We start from the raw sequence: 22476 nt of genomic DNA on the forward strand, positions 1-22476 counted from the left end.
GAGCGTCTCCACGGACTCAGTGACATGGACATTGGCTCAGTCAGCTGCTGCCTCTAATGGTTTACACAGGGATGCTGCAGATGTGGACTGGTGCACGAGAGTGATCTGTGGCTTGCAGAGCTCATGTTGGTTTCTGTGGAGCAGACAGCCTTTGTCTGATAAGCCACTTCCATACATCCCTACCTCACTGCTAGCCCTGCATGCAGAGCCTGTGTGCCAAATGCCCTCCCATGCGTCTTTTTATTGTAGGTCCTCAGCGTCCTCATAGTCCGAGGAAGAATCCTATGGATGTCTCTCCTCATCATCCCAGGCCTATTGGGCGGGTAGTTGTGCAGAGCAGCAGAGAAAGGAGCTGGCCTTTTTGGCCCATAGTACAGGGCATCACCCTATCCATACAGACATTGGAGGCGCTCTTTCAGTATGCCGATCTCCTGCTCAATGGTGGCTCATGTAGCTCAGTGGCTGGCATTGTATCTCTCCTATCTCTCCTCTGCAGCAGTGGTGGGGTCTCTCACTGGTGTCGGGAGCATTGTCTGCAAAGGATAGCCCTTATCTCCAAGAACCCACCGCTCCATCTGAGCCAGTTCAGTAGCTGGCAGCCGGGACTGGGTCAAGACCCCAGGTGTCATGGCAGCTGCCTGAGAAGCAGTCACACGTTCGCTGCGAGCATCTGCGGTGTTCACATACCAGCTTCACCTAGATTAAGAGGGCTCCTTTAATGGTGACGTCTGCAGGTGGTAGCCTGGCAGTAGGCCTGATGGCCACATGAGTGCATTCTATGAAGATTACAACCTATGGTTCTCCGGCAATGGTGCCAGAACTAGTGGCCCTCTGGGCCTGGCTGTGAGAGTCCGTCCTGAAGCAGACATACTCACTGGCCCTCTGATGCAGGGCATTGGTGGCCTCCCTGATGCAGTGGTGCACTGCTGGCTGTGTGACCCCACAAAGGTCTCTGGTGGGCCCCTAAAAGGCTGCAGAGGTGTCAGGTTTGAGAACCGCTGCCACTATGAGGAACAAAAGCATGGGATGTCCACCGGAGCCCATGGGCTGCAGGTCATCCTTGAGCACCACCCTCTCTATATGCGCAATTTCCTCTGACACTGGTGCTCTGACATCCGATGGCATGTCATGTGGGGCCTGTAGATGCACGGCAACCGTAATGGCGGGCTTCCCTTGGGGGCTGCTGCTCATGACCGGGGGTCTCTATGTGGATCACACCTGCCTGTTGATATTGCCTCTGGTGCATACAGATCCTCATGTGCAGTGGATCACACAATGTAGGATGAGCCATACCTATTTCCATGTGAAAAATAAAGTTGAACCCTGCATGTATTCGAAGGTTCCTAACAGGGCAGGGATTGGTGTTGGCAGGTACATCAGCTGCTTTCCTGGATCAACTATTTGGTGTGCCATGGCATTGCTCATCTTGGCCAACACTCAGAGTGGCACAACATAACCACATCAAGATCCTACAGCTGAATCGATTGCCCCCACCATCCATAAAACCTTAATGCTCCTGCCCTTTCTGGTACCCTCCCCACACACAGGGTGCCTAGTGTGCCATTGCCCCCTCACAAACACAGAGCGTACACTGTTAACAGAGGGATGATACACGGTACCTCCCTTCGTGCCAGCACAGCTTTCCCTCCAGTAATCTCAGACCTCCTCCCTTTCAGAATGCAGAGTGCGACCCCAATGTACCCCCCTCCTCCCTTTAAGAATGCAGAGTTAGACCCCTCTGTATACCCCCTCCCTCCTCTCTCCAGTAATGCAGAGTGAGGACCCGCCGGCTTTTCAGATTGTGAACGGAACGGCATGTGACAGCCGGCCGTTCAACGAAAAATCTGGCAGTGTCGGTAGAGAGGCGGCAGGCTGCATAATCAGCATAGTTAAGTAATCATTACCATATGTTGATAAAAGCAAAATACTGCGGATGCTGGAAATCTGAAACAAAAACAAGAAATGCTGGATTCACTCAGCAGGTCTGGCAGCATCTGTGGAAAGAGAAGCAGAGTTAACGTTTCGGGTCAGTGACCCTTCTTCGGAACTGACAAATATTAGAAAAGTCACAGATTATAAACAAGTGAGGTGGGGGTTGGGCAAGAGATAACAAAGGAGAAGGTGCAGATTGGACCAGGCCACATAGCTGACCAAAAGGTCACGGAGCAAAGGCAAACAATATGTTAATGGTGTGTTGAAAGACAAAGCATTAGTACAGATTAGGTGTGAATATACTGAATAATGAACATCAGCAAGTGCAAACCTGAAGAAAAACAACCTGAAAAAAACAGTGGGTAAGCAAACTGAACAAACTAAGATGAAATGAAATAAATGCAAAAAAAGATTGTAAAAAATGTAACCTTTTGGTCAGCTATGTGGCCTGGTCCAATCTGCACCTTCTCCTTTGTTATCTCTTGCCCAACCCCCACCTCACTTGTTTATAATCTGTGACTTTTCTAATATTTGTCAGTTCCGAAGAAGGGTCACTGACCCGAAACGTTAACTCTGCTTCTCTTTCCACAGATGCTGCCAGACCTGCTGAGTGAATCCAGCATTTCTTGTTTTTATTACCATATGTTGATTGTGGTGCTGCTGCCGTGCAGCGGGGGGCCGGTAAAATTTGCCCATTTTGTCTGACATTCAGGGATAAAGATGCTGTCGGGTATGCTAGTCTGGCTAAACCTTTGTTTTTGTGGGATGACAAAACTGCTGTAATTGTGACCAGCTTTCTTTCTCCAACCAATTGAAAGTGATGATGAATGGGTGGCTCAGTGGAATAGTAAAATGATAAATTTGTGCACTCCATGTACACAAATGGGAAACAGTTTTGTTCACACAGAAGGAAAGGAAGCAAGTGTATTTCTGATATTAATTAATCCATCACTTGCCTGCCATGAAATTTTCAAATAGAAGTGATTGCTGTTTATTTTCATTTGTTTTCCTCTTTAAGTATTTTCTATGTGATACTCGATCTTTCTGAACAACTGAATTTTCACATGTACAAGAGACTCTGATAATCTCTGAATCCTCTTACACAAACCCATTCATTTTTGTCCTGCCATTCTACGAGAATGGGCAGAACAAACATCAGTCGGACCATTATTTATTTACCATGTTTTCACCAAACTTATTTATTTATTTTTACCGAGTATGTGCCGACCATCAACCACCCATTTATACTAATCCCACATTAATCCCATATTCCTACCACATCCCCACCTTCCCTCAATTCCCCTACAGCCTACCTATACTAGGGGCAATTTATAATGACCAATCAACCTGCAAGTCTTTGGCTGTGGGAGGAAACCGGAGCACCCGGCGAAAACCCATGCAGTCACAGGGAGAACTTGCAAACTCCGCACAGGCAGTACCCATAATCGGAGCCAGGTCGCTGGAGCTGTGAGGCTGCGGTGCTAACCACTGCACCACTGTGCCGCCCTTACCGAATCCCTTCTTATTTTAGTCAGTCATTTGATTTATTTTGAAAATGGCTGCAGTATAATGCACAATTTCTACATAGAAATATCAAAAACATGTCGGCCAGAAAACCCCATAGCTAGCAATCCCCACAGCTGTGCTGGGATTATGCACACCAATAACCTGTGCCACTGAGCCTGCCAAAGTATGCAAGATTGGGGAGTGGAAAATTAGTCTGAATGCCCCGATGGGCATCCATGCTACTTGGGGTAAATTGGAAGACATTGAATTACGCCCAGAAGCCAGAAAATTGGCTATCCACTGTCAGTCCAGTTCAGAAATTCTCTTCACCAGAATTTTTTTTTACTGGCCCCCTTTGTAAGATGTCAATACTTAAAGAAGGTTTTCTTATAACACTTTTTTTTTCTTTTCACTCCCCATATCAACCACCAATCCTGGTCTGACCCATTCCTGGGCTGGGCATGTGGGCACTCCCAATGTAGAGAGGTCTCATCTGTTCTGCTTTAATGGCCTTATTTGGTGCTAGTAGTTACTCCACTCAGGGAACTCCTGAGCAAGGTTAGGACCCGGCATGCCTAAGTCCAGGTCTAGTTTCTAATCCCTGTTCTGCACTCTGACTAGAGTTGCAGTGGGGGTTTGCTGGATGTATGGAGAATTTTGACCCAATTGACTTGTCATCTTAGCAAGTTTCAACTCATTCTAGATTTTTATCCAAACGTCTTCATTCACTTTGAGATTATTTTAGGTACTTCTATTGGAAAAAGATAATCTCCAATGCTTTTCCTTTGTCTGGCTTCCAAAAATGTGATGTGTTCAGTTAAATGACACCAACATGTGAAGTTTTAGAAATCAGTTTGGTTAACTCTGAGAATGCCTTAACCAATCAGAGTCAAGCTGCCTGGTTTAAATTTCAAACAAAGCTTGAAGTTAACTGTCAGTCTCCATAAACAGGTCCATTCTCCATGGCACGCCTCTACCAATCAGAATCCACTTGCAAACCAATCAGCATACAGTATAAAGTTGTTGTTTTCCCTTATACTGGTATTCTTGCAGATTGTCCTGATGAGTGCAAGACGAAAAGCTTCAACAACATCTCTCTATTTTCAGCAATACTCAAATTAACTTAATCTTCACCTAAGATCTGTATTGTTACTTTATTAGTAACAAGTTAATATTTTAATTATGTTTTAACCAGAGCCAAAATTGTATGCCCAGTTTTAGTGTTCAAACTATTTCTCAAGAGAAGACGGGCATTTTTTCCACTGAATGTCACAACACAACTCCCAATGATTTTTGCTTTAGATTCAAGGTAGAGATTCAAGGGGCTACGTTAAGAATTGTAATTGCTTACTTAATTTCTTCAGCACCACCTCTGGCTTTCATTGATGGCTAAGGAAACTCTTCTGAGATGAGCTTCTACTTTATATTTCTCAGGACAAGGGGAATGATCATTGCGCATGTTTTTAAAGTTGAGACAGTGTTAATGTCCTTAGTATCATCATCACTGCTATCCTACTCATTGGTGCATAATAGGTTGAATTTTTGAGAATAATATTATATACACTTGATTGTGGAGAATATCTGTTGAGGTTTGGGTATAATAATTCATTGGCTTCTTGGACAGTAGAGCTTTGACAGTAATCTCTATGAAGCTTATCATTTTTTGCATTACACTTGGGACTGTCAATCCAGTGATCTTCTGAAATAGGCAAATTTGCATTTACTTATTCAGTCCGGGCCCACAATCATCTGTGTTATATATTTTGTTGATACTTCAATCAAGAATTTGGCATTTGTGGGGAAAAAATTCAGACCATAATTTTGTACAGTTGCAGGTTTTCAAACCTGGAACTAGAATCATATTTCATCTTTATAGTGGTATACTTTTTCCAGTGAGTATGAAATCAGCATTAAGCATCTTTGCCACTGAAGTAACAATTCAGCCCAATACCCAGACCTAAAAAGTGCATTCCCTTCCAAAATTTCACATTGTTTTGTCTTCTACATTAATTCAACCTTTTATATCTCCATGCTGCAGGAACAGAAATTCATCTGTCTATCCTAGATAAACAAAAATACGCCTAGACAAGTACAACTTATATATCAATGGGTCAAGTATCTTAAGCTTGAATTTCTTCAACTTCAAATCATAGAGCACAAACTGAAGTCAGACCTATCTTGTGAGAGTTAGTAAAAAGAAATCACTCCTTTGATCTGCTGTAAATGATTTTTTGTGTTTGTATCTTGCATTATCTTAGCTGTATATGGGAATGGTTGGATTTAATTGGGACAACTGTTTATTTTCTGGTATCTGTCACAATTAAGGACATTTTTCCAAAATGGTTCTACCCGGTGCTGAGAAATTTCAAGCTGCTTTCATGCTACTCATTTTCCAGTGAGATTGGCAAAATTTGCCAGCAGCTCATTTTATTGTGACCTTTACCAGGGACCAAAGATCATCATCACCACCTATCAAGAATGGGTTTGCATGTGAACCCTTAAGGGGAAAAAGCAATAGGTTACAATTGTCTGTGTTGAAACAGTCATGTTTTGGTCACAGATAATAAGTGTTGGATTTTGAATTACATTCATGGCAAAAGGCCCATTAAAATTTGAAATGTTGGCTTATAATGCTGAAATTATGTTTACTCAAAAGAAAAGCACACTGTTTTAAGTCTGTATAAAATGAAAGATCTGCAAAAAATTGGAATACCAAATCCAACCAGAGGGATTTTGGTGCGTTAAGAATTCAATGAAGCTTAGTGTTGTAACCCTATTTATATAACAGTGAGTTATCACAAGTTAGCAGATTTATAATTGTGTTGGACAATTTGTAATTAACATTCAGATTGCAACACTGCTATTTCAACTGATTAAAACTTTGCTGCTGAGGTTTAGAAAACTATTTGTGACTTTGGCAGTTTTAAGGAATTGACTTAAGGGCAAAATGATGTTGAAAAATGTTACCTTTTTCTTAATTGTTGAATTGTCTGTTTATCTACTTAAAAATACAAGTGTCATCATATTTTGTACAGTTTATATGATATTCTGCTTTTTTCCTCTGGAATTATATTAATTTAGGGAAAATGTATTACCTGGATTTAATGATAACATCTAAACTAGAATTCATAATTATCGTAAGAGCAGTATGTTCAGTGAGTAATAGATGCAGTCATTTATCAGAAGGGTACAATTCACCAGAAAATCTCAATTCTTGGCATGTTGCAGTTTAACTGTGCCATGTGTTTGGCATGACATTGGATCTTAATCCTTCATGAGACATGTGGTCATTTTTAATTTATATTCACCTTGAGGCCCAGGGACGAAGTACTCATCCAGCTTGGCTTTAGGCAGCAAAATATACTGCTACTGTAAGTAGTACAGTTTGGGCTATTCAGGTGGGGAAAAAAGGAAAAATCTTTGACTGTAAATTGTTCTAAACCCCAGCATAGAAGGCTGGATTCACTCACTCTTGATTTGTTACTTTGAAGTCAGTAGAGTGACATGAAAGTGTAAAACTTTTAATATGAACTGCATGTACATATGGTCACCATGTAAGGGGAATAAAGCGTTGGTTTTGGTTCTGAAAGCTCTCCTTTGCTAGCAAAGAACAAGAAGAAACAGGTTATACGGCACACAGCTTACAAAGCTCTCCCCGCCCCGCTCTCTCACTTAAACCTTATCTCTCCCACCACCAGGAAGGTAAGAGTTTTGATGCAAAATTTGGGATTACATAACAGTTACCATTTGTCACAAATGTAAGATGTTCTAAACAACAGCTGTGCTTATTTAAATGCCAAGACCACAGACTGAGGTGTGTAATAAAGGTCTAGATGGTGTTTATTACTTTGATCTCCTGATAAACTTGTCTGGTTTCTTAATAAAATCATAAAGGAAAATGCTTTGATATTTTATTTTCATTTTTCTTGCTCATTAGGACTTTATGTACACAGTTGATATTTAGGGGCACAATAAAAAGCAAGATAGGAGTGAAGTAAAATTATAGCATAATCCATTTTAGTGGTATGGTGCAATGAATGAATAGTTAACCTGTTATGTATAAATATTATGGTGCAAGGTATTTGTTACATAAATACTGACATTGATAGATATGATGCAAAAGAGTGGATGGTACAATCAAAAGAGGAAAGAAATGTGAATAATCAGTACTTTTGAGAAAATAGAAGAAATGGTGTAAGCATTTAAAAAAGATTAGAAGATAATGATTTTGCTTTGAAATTTGGTATTTAAAGTTTAATTTTTCATACATATAACTTGCTATAAACATCCCTTGAATATAGTACCCAATGTTGTTTGTTCAGGAGAGTTATACCAGAAAATTTTGAGGAGTTCATACTTTACCTTGATTTTTATGTTCCAAAGAGCATAAGGTTTTTTTTGGTTTTTGGGATGCGAGCATCGCTGGCAAAGCCAGCATATGTTACCCATCCCTAATTACCCTTGAGAAGGTGGTGGTGACCTGCTGCCTTGAACCGCTGCAGCCCATCTGGTGTAGGTAAACCCACAGTGCTGTTAGGGAGAGAGTTCCAGGATATTGACCCAGCAACGGTGAAGGAATGACAATATAGTTCCGTCAGGATAGTGAGTGACTTGGAGGGGAACTTGCTGGTGGTGGTGTTCTTATGTGTTTGCTGCCCTTATCCTTCTAACTGGTAGACGTCGTAGGTTTGGAAGGTGCTGTCGAAGGAGCCTTGGCGAGTTGCTGCAATGCCTCTTGCAGATGGTACACAGTGCTGTCACTGTGCTGTCAGTGGTGGAAAGAGTGAATGTTTAAGATGGTGGATGGGATGCCAATCAAGTGGGCTACTTTGTCTTGGATGGCATCAAGCTTCTTGTGTGTTGTTGGAGCTGCATTCATCCAGGCAGGTGGAGAGTATTCCATCACACACCTGACTTGTGCCTTGAGAATGGTGGACAGACTTTGTGGAGTAAGTAGGTGAGTTACTCATGGCAGAATTCCCAGCCTCTGACCTGCTCTTATAAGCACAGCATTTATATGGCTGACGCAGTTAAGTTTCTAGTCAATGGTAACCCTCATGATGTTGATGGTGGGGGATTCAGCGATGATAATGCTGTTGAATGTCAAGGGTAGATGGTTCGATTCTCTCTTGTTGGAAATGATAATTGCCTGGCATTTGCAATTATCAGTCCAAACCTGAATATCGTCCAGATCTTGCTGTATGCGGACACGGACTGCTTCAGTATCTGGGGAATTGCACATGGTATTGAACACTGTGCAATCATCAGCGATCATACCCACTTCTCACCTTATGTTGGAGGGAAGATCATTGATGATGCAGATGAAGATGGTTGGGTCTTGGACATTACCATGAGGAACTTCTACAGCAATGTCCTGTGACTGAGATGATTGGCTTCCAACAACCGTGACGATCTTCCTTTTGTGCTAGGTACAACTCCAACCAGTGGAAAGTTTGCATCTGATTCCAATTGACTCCAATTTTGCTAGGGCTCCTTGATGCCACACTCAGTCAAATGCTGCCTTGATGTCAGGGACAATCACTCCCACCTCACCTCTGGAATTTAGCTCTTTTGTCCATGTTTAGACCAAGTCTGTAATGAGGCCTGAAGCCAAGTGGCCCTGGTGGAACCCAAATCGAGTATCAGTGAACAGGTTGTTGCTGAGTAAACGGCGCATGATAGCACTGTTGATGACACCTATCACTTTGCTAGTGATTGAGAGTAGACTGATAGGGCAGTAATTGGCTGGATTGAATTTGTCCTGCTTTTTGTGGACAGGAAGTACCTGGGCAATTTTCCACATTGACGGGTATATGCCAGTGTTGTAAGTAACAGCTTGGCTAAGGGTGCAGCTAGTTCTGGAGCACAACTCTTCAGTACTACTGCTGGGATGTTGTCAGGGCCCACAGTCTTTGCTGTATCCAGTGCCTTCACCCGTTTCTTGATATCGAGTGAGTCGAATTGTCTGAAGACTGGCATCTATGATGGTAGGGACCTCAGGAGGAGGCTGAGATGGATCATACACTTGGCACTTTTGGCTGAAGATGGTTGCAAATGCTTCGGCCTTGTCTTTTGCATTGACATGCTGGGGTCCTCTTTCATTGAGGATGGGGATGTTTTTGGAGCCGCTTCCTCCTGCATTTAGTTGTTTAATTGTCCACCACCATTCATGACTGGATGTGGCAGGACTGCAGAGCTTTGATCTGATCTGTTATTTGTGGGATCACTTAGCTCTGTCTAGCACCTGTTGCTTCTCCTTAGCATGCATGTAGTTCTGTGTTGTAGCTTCATCAGGTTGGCACCTCATTTTTAGGTATGCCTGATGCTACTCCTGACATGCTTTCCTACAGTCCTCAATGAACCAGGATTGGCCTGCTGGTATGGTAATAGTAGAGTGAGGGATATGCCAGGCCATAAGGTTACAAATTATGGTTGAATATAATTCTGCTGCTGATGATGACCCACATGCCTCATGGATGCCCAATTTTGAGCTGCTAGATTTGTTCTGAGTCTACCCAATTAGCACATTGGTAGTGTCGCACAACACGATGGAGGGTGTCCTCGGTGTGAAGACGGCTTCACAAGGACTGTGCAGTGGTTACTTCTACCAATACTGTTCTGGACAAATGCATCTGCGACAGGTAGCTTGTTGAGGTCAATGTCGAGTAGATTGTTCCCTCTTGTTGGGTCTCTCACGACCTGCTGCAGGCCCTGTCTGGCAGATGTGTCCTTCAGAACTCATCCAGCTCAGTCAGTAGTAGTGCTACTGAGCTACTCTTGGTGATGGACATTGAAGTCCCCCACTCAGAGTTCATTCTGTGTCCATTAACTTTCATTAAGAGTGCATTAGAATTGTCAAGTCTAGAGGTAATAAAGGCATGAATGAGATTTTCAGCAGCAGATGAACTGCGGTAGGGGCTGGGACTGTAATATTACGGAAGTGGAAGTAGGCCATCTTGCTGATGGAGCAGATATGGGGTCAGAAGCTCATCCCAGGGTCATATAGCTCATTCTGGAGTCAAATAGGATGCCAAGGTTGTGAATAGTCTGGTTCAGACTCTGACACTAGAGATGAAGTCGGTGGCTAGAGACAGATTTTGTGGCAGAGACCAAATACAATGGCTTCGGTCTTCCAGATATTTAGTTGGAGGAAATTTCTCCTCCTCCAGTCCCATGTGTATTATGCAGGTAAATTTAATCTTTTTCTTCTAACTTTTGTAACTCTTTATATTACAAAACATATTTCCAGTGGTGTGTTCATCTTATTATCAAATGCTAAAGATTAAAACATATTTTGAACAATTTGCCTGATTTATCTTCTAAATTGATAACTTTGCTGACTTCCCACTTTTTATTTCTTTTTAACTTGCTTATTGATGGTTTTAATTTTTGCTTACAACTTGCTGATTGGTATACTGCCTACTTGCTCAACCAACTCAACCATGATTTGTTACTATTTTATGTATGTGAATATTGAGTTAAAAGTGACACATAATTTGTGGAGTGTCAAATACAATGTACCAGACACAACATATATATACATATTGCTGCGTATTGGGCCAGAGGTTTTATAAGACTGATGTCTCAATGCGGATACAGTTCTGGGATTTAGGAGTGGTGGCAAAGGTCTGGCATTTGTGGGATGGGGTGTCATGATCTGGCAGTACTTTGACAAATTCCTGAGATTTGGAAGCACTGAGGCAATCCTGGGATCTAGAAGCACGAGGCTGGGGACGATCCCAAGGTCTAGGAGTATTAGGGGTAGCTCTTGGGTTTTGGAGGTCAGTTTATGGGTTTGTGAGGTGGTCCTAGAAGCCACGGAGAAGCCTTGGGACCATCATGTGTAAAACCTAACCTACCAGTTTGCCTCTTCCCCAAACCTATCTGTGGTCCATTTTCGATCATCAGCATCCCATCTGCTTTCCCTGGTATGCATTTTCCAAAAGTGCCTATTTCAAATTATTGGTGCACTTTTGGTGTGTTTATGATCATACGAATTAGGAGCAGGAGTAGGCCATTCAGCCCACCAAACCTGCTCCGCCATTTAATAAGATCATAGCTGATCTGTTTCTGTCTCAAATTCCACACTCCCATCTACCCCCGATAATCTTTGATTCCCTTGCCTAACAAGAATCTATCTACCCCTGCCTTAAAAATATTAAATGACCCCACCTCCACCTACTGAGACAGAGAATTCCAAAGTCGCACAACCCTCTGAGAGAACAATTTCTCCTTATCTCTGTCCTAAAAGGGCGACCCCTAATTTTCAAACCATGCCCCTAGTTCTGGACTCACCCACAAGAGAAAACATCCCCTCCGCATTCACCCTGTCAAGAACGTTCAGGATCTTATATACTTCAATCAAGTCTCCCCTCACTCTTCTAAACTCCAGTGAAAACAAGTCCCGTCTGTCCAACCTTTCCTCATAAGACAACCCACTCATTCCAGGTATCAATCTAGTAAACCTCCTCTGAACCGCCTCCAAACACATTCACATCCTTCCTTAAATAAGGAGATCAAAACTGCACACAGTATTCAAGATGTGGTCTCACCAATGCCCTGTATAACTGAACCATAACATCCTTTTATTTTCAATTCCTCTCGTAATAAAGGATATCATTCCATTAGTTGTCTTTATCACTTTCTGTACCTGCATACTAACCTTCTGTGACTCATGCACTAGAACACCTAGATCCCTCTGCACCTCGGAGTTCTGCAGTCGTTTCCTATTTAAGAAATACTCTGCTTTTTTATTCTTCCTGCCAAAGTGAACAACTTCACATTTTCCCACCTTATACTCCATCTGCCAGATTTTTGCCCACTCACTCAACCTATCTATATCCGTCTGCAACCTCCTTATGTTCCCTTCACAACATACTTGCCAACCTGTCTTTGTGTCATCTGCAAATTTAGCTCTCATGCCATCGCTCCCTTCATCTAAGTCATTGATATAAATTGTAAAAATTTGAGGCCTCAGCACAGACCCCTGCGGGACTCCACTCGGCACATCCCGCCAATCAGAAAAGGACCCATTTATGCATATTCTCTGTTTTCTGTCAGCCAACCAATCTTCTATCCATGCTAATATGTTACCCCCTACACCATGAGCTCCTACTTTGCGCAATAACCTTTTATGTGGCACCTTGTCAAATGCCTTCTGGAAATCTAAGTACAGTAGGTCAACGGGCTCCCCTTTATCCACAGCGCATGTTCCTTCAAAGAACTCCGATAAATTGGTTCAACATGATTTCCCTTTCACAAAGCTATGCTGACTATTCCCAATTACCATGAGTTTTTCTAAGTGCCCAGTTATAGCCTCCTTAATGATCGATTCTAACACCTTCCCCACGACAGACATCAAGCTTATAGTTACCTGTTTTCAGCCTCCTCCCCCCTTCTTGAATAGAGGGGTTATATTTCCTACTTTCCAGTCTGATGGAACCTTTCCAGAATCTAGCGAATTTTGAAAAATTAACACCAATACATCTACCTCATTAGCCACCTCTTAAGACCCTAGGATGGAGCCCATCAGGACCCGGGGACTTGTCAGCCTGCAGCTCCATTAGTTTAGTCAGTACTGCTTCCCTGGTGATTGTAATTTCATCAAGTTCTTCTCTTCCTTCCACCTCCTGATTTACAGCTAATTCTGGAATGTATTTTGTATCCTCTATAGTGAAGACAGAAGCAAAATATTTGTTCATTTCATCCACCATTTTATTTATTTATTTATTTAGAGATACAGCACTGAAACAGGCCCTTCGACCCACCGAGTCTATGCCGACCATCAACCACTCATTTATACTAATGCTACATTAATCCCATATTCCTACCACATCCCCACCTTCCCTCAATTCCCCTACCACCTACCTATACTAGGGGCAATTTATAACGGCCAATTTACCTAACAACCTGCAAGTCTTTGGCTGTGGGAGGAAACCGGAGCACCCGGCGAAAATCTACTATTAACTCCCCATTCTCACTCTCTAGAAGAACAGCACTTGACTTCTGAAATATCTCCTTAAATGTCTGCCACTGCTTCTCTATTGATATATCTCCTAGCCAAGTAACCCAGTTCACTTCAGCTAGCTCAGCTTTCATGCCCACATAGTTGCCCTTATTTAAGTTTAAAATACTAGTCTTAGACTGACTCCTCTCTCTTTCAAACTGGATGTAAAATTCAATCAGATTGTGGTCGCTGCTGCCGAAAGGTGCCTTTACTCTGAGGTCATTAATTAATCCTGTCACGTTACACAATACCAAGTCTAATATAACCTGCTCTCTGGTTGGTTCCAGCACGTGCTGCTCTGTCTACCATCTCATGCAGTGTTTAATAAACAAAGATTTTCATAAGCTATGAAAGGTATCTCATTAAACACTAAAAAGGTTTATAGTTTCCACATTTTTATCTATGAAAACACTTGGTTGCTGCGTTGAGGCCCTGCCCATTGCCCATGATTTTCTGTGGACAATTATATGCTTTTTCTGTGAACAGAAAATCATAGACCAGCAATTTTGCAATGTTGCCAATTCTGTAAAATGCCATGCTGCTGGCCTGGGCCCTGAGAATGTTCTGCATCATACCTTTTAAATCCTAAAAGTGGCTTGCTGTCTTTCGCAAAAGGAAAAATAATTTTTTAACCGAATACTGAATGAAAATGAGTGGACAGGAGCCCAATCAGAAGGAAGCCAATAAGCCAGGTTCATCTTCCAACTAGATTTAAATCACTTGCGATAAAGAAAGTGCTGTCCGTTTTTCTCCCCCCACAGAAAAAGGGCATTCTTAATAAATATTTATTTTGCTTTTTAAATGGCAATAGAAGAAACCACAGGTGTCGTGAATCACAGGTGTTATCTGGCTGTGAGGTAAAATTTAGCAGTTTAGAATAGAAGGGGAGGAGCTGTGAATATCTTAATTGTGAAACCTGCCTGAAATAAAGCTTTGAGAATCCAAACTTCTAATTTGCTTCAAAGTATTTTGGAAAAAGGCAAAAAACCCACATCCTTAAAGGACCTGGGTGGTTTTCACTGCTTCATCTGTGAGAAAGCTACTGTTGCATGCTGGGAAGTGAATGGATGTGGGTGGTAAATCCCCTCAACAGTTTTGGGGAAAACTATCTTGTTGAAGCCTAGATTTTTGATACAGGCTGAGGCTTTAAAGTGGAAACTTTTTAAGGTAGGTATTAACAAATAAAATGAAATGTAGTAACAGGCATAGGCCATTCAACCCCTCTGTTCCAATGAAATCATGGTGATCTAGATCTTAACTCCATCCTTGGCTCCATATCCTTTTATCCCTGTGTCTATCAAAAATCGAGCGCTCTCAGATTTCAGATGTAAAATTATCAATGTTTAAATGTAATCATGTTGTCATAACCTATGTAACTTTTTACATTTTGTTTTATTTAAACCTTTTGGATATTAGAATTTTCAGTTACCGAGAACAAAACTGTCATGTGAAACTTCCTTCAAAAAGTAATTGGAGTGATCCGATTGGGTGACCTTTTTAGTTTTTCATTGGTACTTCTTACTCATCTTTCAGGATTTGGTTGTTTTCATACATCTTCTGTAGTTACTCATTGGGCAATTTTCTAGCTGCTGTTCTTTTAATTTTATATATTCCATATTTCCTCATCTGATATACTTTCACTTTGAAACAATCAATGAAGGTGTGATGGAGCAAATGTGGGAGCAAAAGTGTGACGTTGCCGGAAACATACAGATGCAGAATTTAAATATATATTTTATGTATATGTGGAACTCCTTTAGAACTACTTACGCAGATTTGGCAATTATGCTATTTTATCCCATGTAATGCATCATTATCAGGGCCTCTGATTTATGGCGAGTGAGTAAGTCAATGTGCAGCTTTACTTATAATATTGTAGGTGTGTCAGTGGTATTTTTGGTTTTAAATTACATAATTATGTTGATATTTTCATGGAACATGTAAATCAGTGGCCATTATTATTATAACTTTGTTAAACTATGTATTTAATTTTATCTGAACTTTTTCTAAAGCACAAGGTGCAGAAGAAGATACTAGGGAAGATGTTCCAGGTTGAAGGTAGGATGTAAATTGCAAGTGTTATGCGTAGCAGCAGTGGGGATGGCTGCGATTTGGTAGTGTTGGGAAGGGGTGGGTTCTGGGGGTGGTTTGGAGCAGAGTTAGAGTGATTGGCATCTGGGAGAATTGGGGAGCAGGGTCATTCATGTGGGAGAAGACCCTGGGGTGTGATGATAGAGAACCTGAGGTCTGAGAGCATTGGAAGCAGGGTCACTAGGTGGAGTGCAGGAACTGGGAATAATGGAAATGGTTCTGATGTTGAAGAGCACTTGGAAGGAGGTACCAGGATTTAAAAAAAATTAATTCATAGGATGTGGGCATCGCTGGCAAAACCAACATTTATTGCATCCCGAATTACCCTCGCGAAGGTGGTGGTAAGTTGCCTTCTTGAAACACTGCAGCCTGTGTGGTGAATGTTTGTTAGGGAGTTCCAGGATTTTGACCCAGCAATGATGAAGAAATGGCGATATAGTTACAAGTCAGGATGGTGGAGGTCGTGCTGGGGAATTTGAAGGTGGTAGTGTTCCCATCCACTTGCTGCCCTTTTCATTCTGGATGGTAAAGGTCATGGGTTTGGGAGATGCTGTCTGAGAAGCCTTGCTAAGTTGCTGCAGTGCATCATAGATGGTACACATTACAAGCCGCAGTGCACCAATAGGGTGCTGATCAAGTAGGCTGCTTTATCCTGGATTGTGTCGGGCTTCTTGACCGTTGTGTTGGAGTTGCACTTATCCAGGCAAGTGGAGAGTATTCCATCACACTCCTGACTTTGACTTGTAGATGGTGGAAAGGCTCAGGGGAGTCAGGAAATGAGCCACTCGCAGCAAAATACAGACCCACTGACCTGCTCTTGTAGCCAAAGTGTTTATGTGGCTGGTCCAGTTAAAGTTTTGGTCAATGGTGACCACCCCCCACCCAGAGTGCTGATGTTGGGGATTCAGTGATGGTACGACTGTTGAATGTCAAGGGGAGGTGGTTAAACTCTTTCTTGTTGGGAGATGGTCATTGCCTGGTACTTGTGTGGTGCAAATGTTACTTGCCACTTATCAGCCTAAGCCTGAATGTGGTCCAGCTCTTGCTACAAGCAGGCATGGTCTGCTTCAATATCTGGGGAATTGCATATGGAACTGAACACAGTGCAATCATCAGTGATTATACCAACTTCTGGCCTTATGTTGGAGGGAATTTCATTGATGAAGCTGCAGAAAATGATTGGGCCTAGGACACTACCCTGAGGAACTCTTGCAGCAATGTCCTGGGACAGAGATGATTGGCCTCCGACAAGCACAACCATCTTCCTAGGTATGACTCCAACCAGTGGAGAGCTTTTCCCCTGATTCCCATTGACTTCAGTTTATTAGGGTTCCTTGATGTCACACTCAGTCAAATGCTGTTTTGTTGTCAAAGGCAGTCACTTTCACCTCACCTGTTGAATTCAACTCTTCTGTCCATATTTGGACCAAGGCTGTAATGAGGTCTGAAGCCAAGCGTTCCTAACATAATCCAAACTGACCATTGCTGTGCAGGCTATTAGTGAGTAATTGCCACTTGATAGCACTGCTGAAGACACTTTCCATCATTTTGCTGATGATTGAGTAGCTGCTGAGGTGGTAATTGGCCGGATTGGATTTATCCTGGTTTTTGTGGACAGGGCGTATCTGGGCAATTTTCCACTTTGTTGGGTAGAAGCCCATATTGTAGCTGAACTGGAATAGCTTGGCTAGAGGTTCAGCTAGTTCTGGAGCACAGTCTTCACTACAGCCGGGATGTTGTCAGGGCCCATAGCCTTTGCTGTCTCCAGTGCACTCAGCTGTTACTTGGTATCATGTTGAGTGAATCAAATTGGCTGAAGACTGGCATCTGTGATGCTGGACATCTCAGGAGGCAAAGATGGATCATCCACTTGGGTACTTCTGGCCAAAGTATGTTGCAAATGCTTCAGCCTTGTCTTCTTTACTCAATTGTTAGGCTCCACCATCATTGGAAATGGTGATGTTCATGGAACCTCCTCCTCCCCTTGGTTGTTTAATTGTCCAGCACTGCTCACAATTGGATGTGGCAGGACTGCAGAGCATTGATCTGATCCGTTGGTTGTGGGATCACTTAGCTCTATCTGTATCAAGCTGCTTCTGCTGCTTAGCATGCATGTAGTCCTGTGTTGAACTTCACCAGGCTGGCACTTCATTTTTAGGTATGCCAAGTGCTGCTCCAGTCTCTTCTACACTCCTTATTGAGCCTAGGTTGATCCCCTGGCTTGATGGCAATGGTAGAGTGAGGAACATGCTGGGCCATGCGGTTACGGATTGTGGTGGAATACATTTCTGCTGCTATTGATGGTCCACATGCCTCATGGAGGGCCAGTTTTGTCCTGCGAGATCTGTTCTGAATTTATCCCGTTTATCATGTTGGTAGTGCCGCACAACACTTGGAGGTTATCCTCAGTGTGAAGCCTGGACTTCATCGCTATTGAAAAAGCTCAACACCATCCAGGACAAAGCAGCCTACTTGATTGGCATCCCGTCCATAAACATTCACTCCCTCCAACACCAACAAACAGTGGCAGCAGTGAGTACCATTTACAAGATGCAGTGCAGCAACGCACCAAGGCTACTCAGGCAGCACCTTCCAAACCCGCGACCTCTACCACCTAGAAGGACAAGGACAGCAGATAAATGGGAACACCATCACCTGCAAGTTCCCCTCCAAGTCACACACTATCCTGACTTGGAACTATATCGCTGTTCCTTCACTGTTGCTGGATCAAAATTTGGAACTCCCTTCCTAACAGCACTGTGAGTGTACCTACCCCACATGGACTGCAGCAGTTCAAGAAGGTAGCTCACCACCTTCTCATGGGCAACTAGGGATGGGTAATAAATGCTGGCCTGGCCAGTGATGCCCACATCCCACAAAATGAATTTTTAAAAAAGGATCCTATGGTGGTCATTGCTACCAATACTGTCATTGACAGATGCTCCTGTAATAGGCACATTGATGAGGATGAGGCCAAGAAGATTTTTCCCTCATGTTAATTTTCTCACTGTCTGGCAGCTGTGTCCTTCAGAACTCGGCTAGCTTGGTCAATAGTGGTGCTACCGAGCCATTCTTGGTGATGGACATTGAAGTCCCCCACCCAGAGTACGTTGTGTGTCCTTGTCACCCTCAACGCTTCTTCCATGTGGTGTTCATCAGCTGAGGGAAGCCAGTAGGTGGTAATCAGCAGGAGGTTTCCTGACCCATGTTTGACCTGATACCATGAGACTTCATGGGGTCCAGAGTCAGTGTTGAGGACTCCCTGGCCCTCTCCCTCCCAACTGTATACCACTGTGCTGCCACCTCTGGTGGGTCTGTCCTGCCCATGGGACAGAACATACCCAGGATGGTGATGGAGGAGTTTGAGATGTTGGCTGTAAGGTATGATTCTGAGAGTATGACTATGTCAGACTGTTGCTCGACTAGTCTGTGGGACAGCTCTCCCAATCAAGACCCCAGATGTAAGTGAGGAGGGCTTTGCAGAGTTGACCTGGCTGGGTGTGCCTTTGTCATGTCAGAATCTGGTGCCTAGGTCGTTGCTGGGTTGTCTGTCTGATTTTATTTTAGTTTTTGTAACGATTTGATGCAACTGAATGGCTTGCTCAGCCATTTCAGAGGACAGGAAAGAGTCAATCACATTGCTGTGCGTGTGGAGCCACATATAGGCCAGACTGGGTAAGAATGGCATATTTCCTTCCCTAAAGGACAATAGTGAACCAGATGGGTTTTTATGACATCCAGTAGTTTAATAGTTACAATTACTGATATTAGCTTTTTATTCCAGATTTATTTAATTAGTTGAGTTTAAATTCCCCAGTTGTGTGGTGAGATTTGAACTCATGTAAGTCTCCAATTGATCAAGGACTGGAAGAGGGTCCCAGCATGGGGATGGGGGTTTGTGGGTATGGGAAACATGAGTGTTGAGACGGGGCTATAAAGGCTTCAGCTCTTGGGATAGAGTGGAAACAGGAAAGGCAACAATGAGGTGGGGACAAAGTATCTGTCAAGTGTCTCAATTTCGCAGCTCTGAGGCAGATGACACTGAGGTTAACATGAGAACAGTATCACCTATCTTTCAGGCTCCCCAGCTCTAACTTGAGGTCAGTTTATAATAGATCAAGTGCATGAGAAGAAAAGTAAATGCATGGTGTATGCAAGACATAATATATAAATCTATATTAATATAATCTGAAGTCTTGCACAAAGCAGATCCTGTCTTTAAATGTAACACTCACTGCTCATAGCACTTTTCTGCCTCTTATTCCATCATATGTGTCTGTAATGCCTTTCTGTTCCACCTAAGTTTCCTGTTTTTAACACGATTTCTTATATTTGCCTCGAATTACTTATTCTTCCCAAGTGACTCACTCCAGTTCTAATTCTCCCAGCTGTCGATTTTGTGTCTTCCTGCTGCAGGTAACACTGTTCTCAACATTGCCACTCACCTGAAACCTGAGACCAGGCTTCTCACCTGACCTGAACTCTCGCTGCCTTTCCATGTTATTGCTTCGCTCCAAAACCATCCCTGCTCTGAAGGTCAAGTGACCACAATTGGCTCACTGCAGCAAGCACTTTAAAGAGCGTAAATCTGGCTCGCAGGTCGTAGCCCAGAAACATGGCAGTCTGACCTTTCTGGCAAGTGCCAATGGAGGGGGCTAATGGCTGTCCTGGTATTGAATCAAGAGCTGTTTCTTAATTGTTTCAAGTGTACAGCATAACTACATAAATTGTTTTAAACAGCTCAGTACCAAACCGGTGAGTCCACAGGGGCGGTATGATTTTTGCCAGCTGCTCTTGACCAAGGAGATCTTTCTCTCGACTGGGATTGAGCGCTCAAGTTGCATTCTTGTTGTGAAGCAGATAAGTAGTTTTGAGATGCTGAAAGTTAAAGGAACACAAACAGAGATGGATGTCCACAATTTACATTCTAACAAGAGTGTCAGTAAATAGCCATGCATTATGCAGCTACTTTGTTTTGCAATTATTTGAGATATTATAGTCTTTGAAGATGTGCATGTGGCAAGGTTGTACACCACAGCTTGAGGGTGCGTGCTGCAAAGTTATGGGTATGCATGAGATGCAGTGAAAGAGCTGCAAGATTGCGATGGTTTGCAATGGACCAGTGTCAAATACATTCATGGCAACACTTTGTGTTATGAAGTGTTGGGCAGGTAATAAGATATGGCACAGTTGGGTAGTTCATCCTTGGCAGATTTCTGTATGCGTCATCTTTTTATGCATCTGTTTTTCAGATTCATCAGATAATGTATACAGCAGTATGTCACCTGCTGGCAGGAATGGTGCATTGCTATACCTTGAGGAGGGCGCCCCAAAATGTCAAATAGGGACCAGCAAGCCCCCTGCACTGACCTTGTGCAACTACAGATCCATTTGTCTATCCATAAAAGAGGGTCAGGAGGTGAACCTTTCTATATTTGCCCATAAATTCTGTTCTGTACCTCCATTAGAATTCCTTTCATTTCATTTATGCTTTACCAAAGGCTGACCAATATCTAGAATTCATTTTGAAGCTTGAAGAAGACTGGAAGTCTCATCTTTTGGTTCAGATATTAAACCCTTTGTCTGTTCAGACGGATGTAAACAACCTCACAGCACTATTTGAAGATCAGGGAAGTTCTCCTTTTGTCCTGACCAACATGTATTCCGTCACCAACAACACCAAATATAGATACAGTCTCTAGTTATTCAGTTCATGCTGCTTGTTGGACCTTGCTGTGCACAAGTTGGCTATCTTTGCATATAAAGTAATAGTGACTACACTATGAAAATACCTACTTGGCTTTGAAGTGATTTGGGACATCCTGAGGACATGAAAGGTGCTATATTAATACATGCTCTTCATTTATTTTCTGCAAATTAACCGAGTTGAGAGCCATTTTTTCATTTATGGTATGTTTGCTAAGGTTTGGAGGGAGGATATTAAATTTTGGAAGGAGGGAATGGGTTAGTGTAATCCTTCTTATTTTATCTTTTTTCTTCGTTTATCCGGGGAGAAAAGAAATGTATGGAAGGTATATCCTATACAACGAATAGTGATTGTAATAACATCAGAGATCCTTGAAGTCCTCAATCTCTGACCACTTTGCACAAGATTTTGTGTTGCTATTCGTGGACTGGCCAGGACTTTAAACTACGACAGGCTGGGAGGCAGATGGGCGGGGAGCTGGGTCGGGACGAACTGGTGAACAATTTGAATAATTAAAGGGCCAATTAAGGACCATTTTCCTGGGTTGCCTGCATTTTCTGGCAGTGGAAAACCAGCCCCGCCCCACCCCACCCCACAAGGGGAGGCCACCAGCTACATGGAACCGGCCTCCCAGCGACTTCCCACAGGGAGAGGGAGAGCCACCAGCTCAAAGACATCACCCATAGGCCCTCGCCACCACTGGAGCCCTCCAATCGATGGGGCCTGCCAGTAAAGAAAAGCTAGATATGAGAAAAATTACTATCTTAGTTTGATTTTTTTATTTTAAAAAAATGTTAACATACATACAAGTGTTCACTATTGCTTGATGTTATGCAGCAAACAAATGAATGCTGACCATGAAAATGACATCAGAGATAATTAATAACACTTTTTGCTTACAATCTCCATTTTTAAAGCAATTGAAGAAACTTATTTAGTCCTCCCAGCAGTCATCAAGTATTTAAGTGGCAGCCTCACCAAAGTTAATGGGGTCCTCTCTGTCTCCTTGTTTTCTCCCCAACCTTCCCTCATAAATGCCCCTCTTCAGAGCTCCAATCATAAGTAAAAAGAAAAACATTTTTTAAATTAGCTTAAAATTTGACATTTTTATAATCTTCAACAACAATTAAGACCTGAAGGAATGAGACTCCACATTTGTAATAGTTAATTTTCAATACCAGAAGCTTAATTTGGCTGTAATTAACACTTCTTGTTGATAAAAGAGTAGCTCAAT

At 42.6% G+C, this 22476-nt stretch overlaps 1 protein-coding gene across 5 annotated transcripts in view; it reads left to right on the forward strand.

Annotated features, from left to right (window-relative positions):
• Positions 1-22476, forward strand: part of snx29 (sorting nexin 29) — a 659344-nt gene that overhangs the window by 525058 nt on the left and 111810 nt on the right. Inside the window, exon 19 of one of the 5 annotated variants that reach the window (XM_068056252.1) lies at positions 5477-6417. The exons of the other annotated variants lie outside the window; for them this stretch is intronic. Within the exon in view, the coding sequence (XP_067912353.1) occupies positions 5477-5503 (27 nt within the window). The 3' untranslated portion in view covers positions 5504-6417. Of the gene's footprint in view, positions 1-5476; positions 6418-22476 lie in introns of those variants that run through there. 5 annotated transcript variants of the gene reach the window in all.

Source organism: Heterodontus francisci, chromosome 24 (assembly GCF_036365525.1).
Source record: "Heterodontus francisci isolate sHetFra1 chromosome 24, sHetFra1.hap1, whole genome shotgun sequence".
Taxonomy (NCBI): domain Eukaryota; kingdom Metazoa; phylum Chordata; class Chondrichthyes; order Heterodontiformes; family Heterodontidae; genus Heterodontus; species Heterodontus francisci.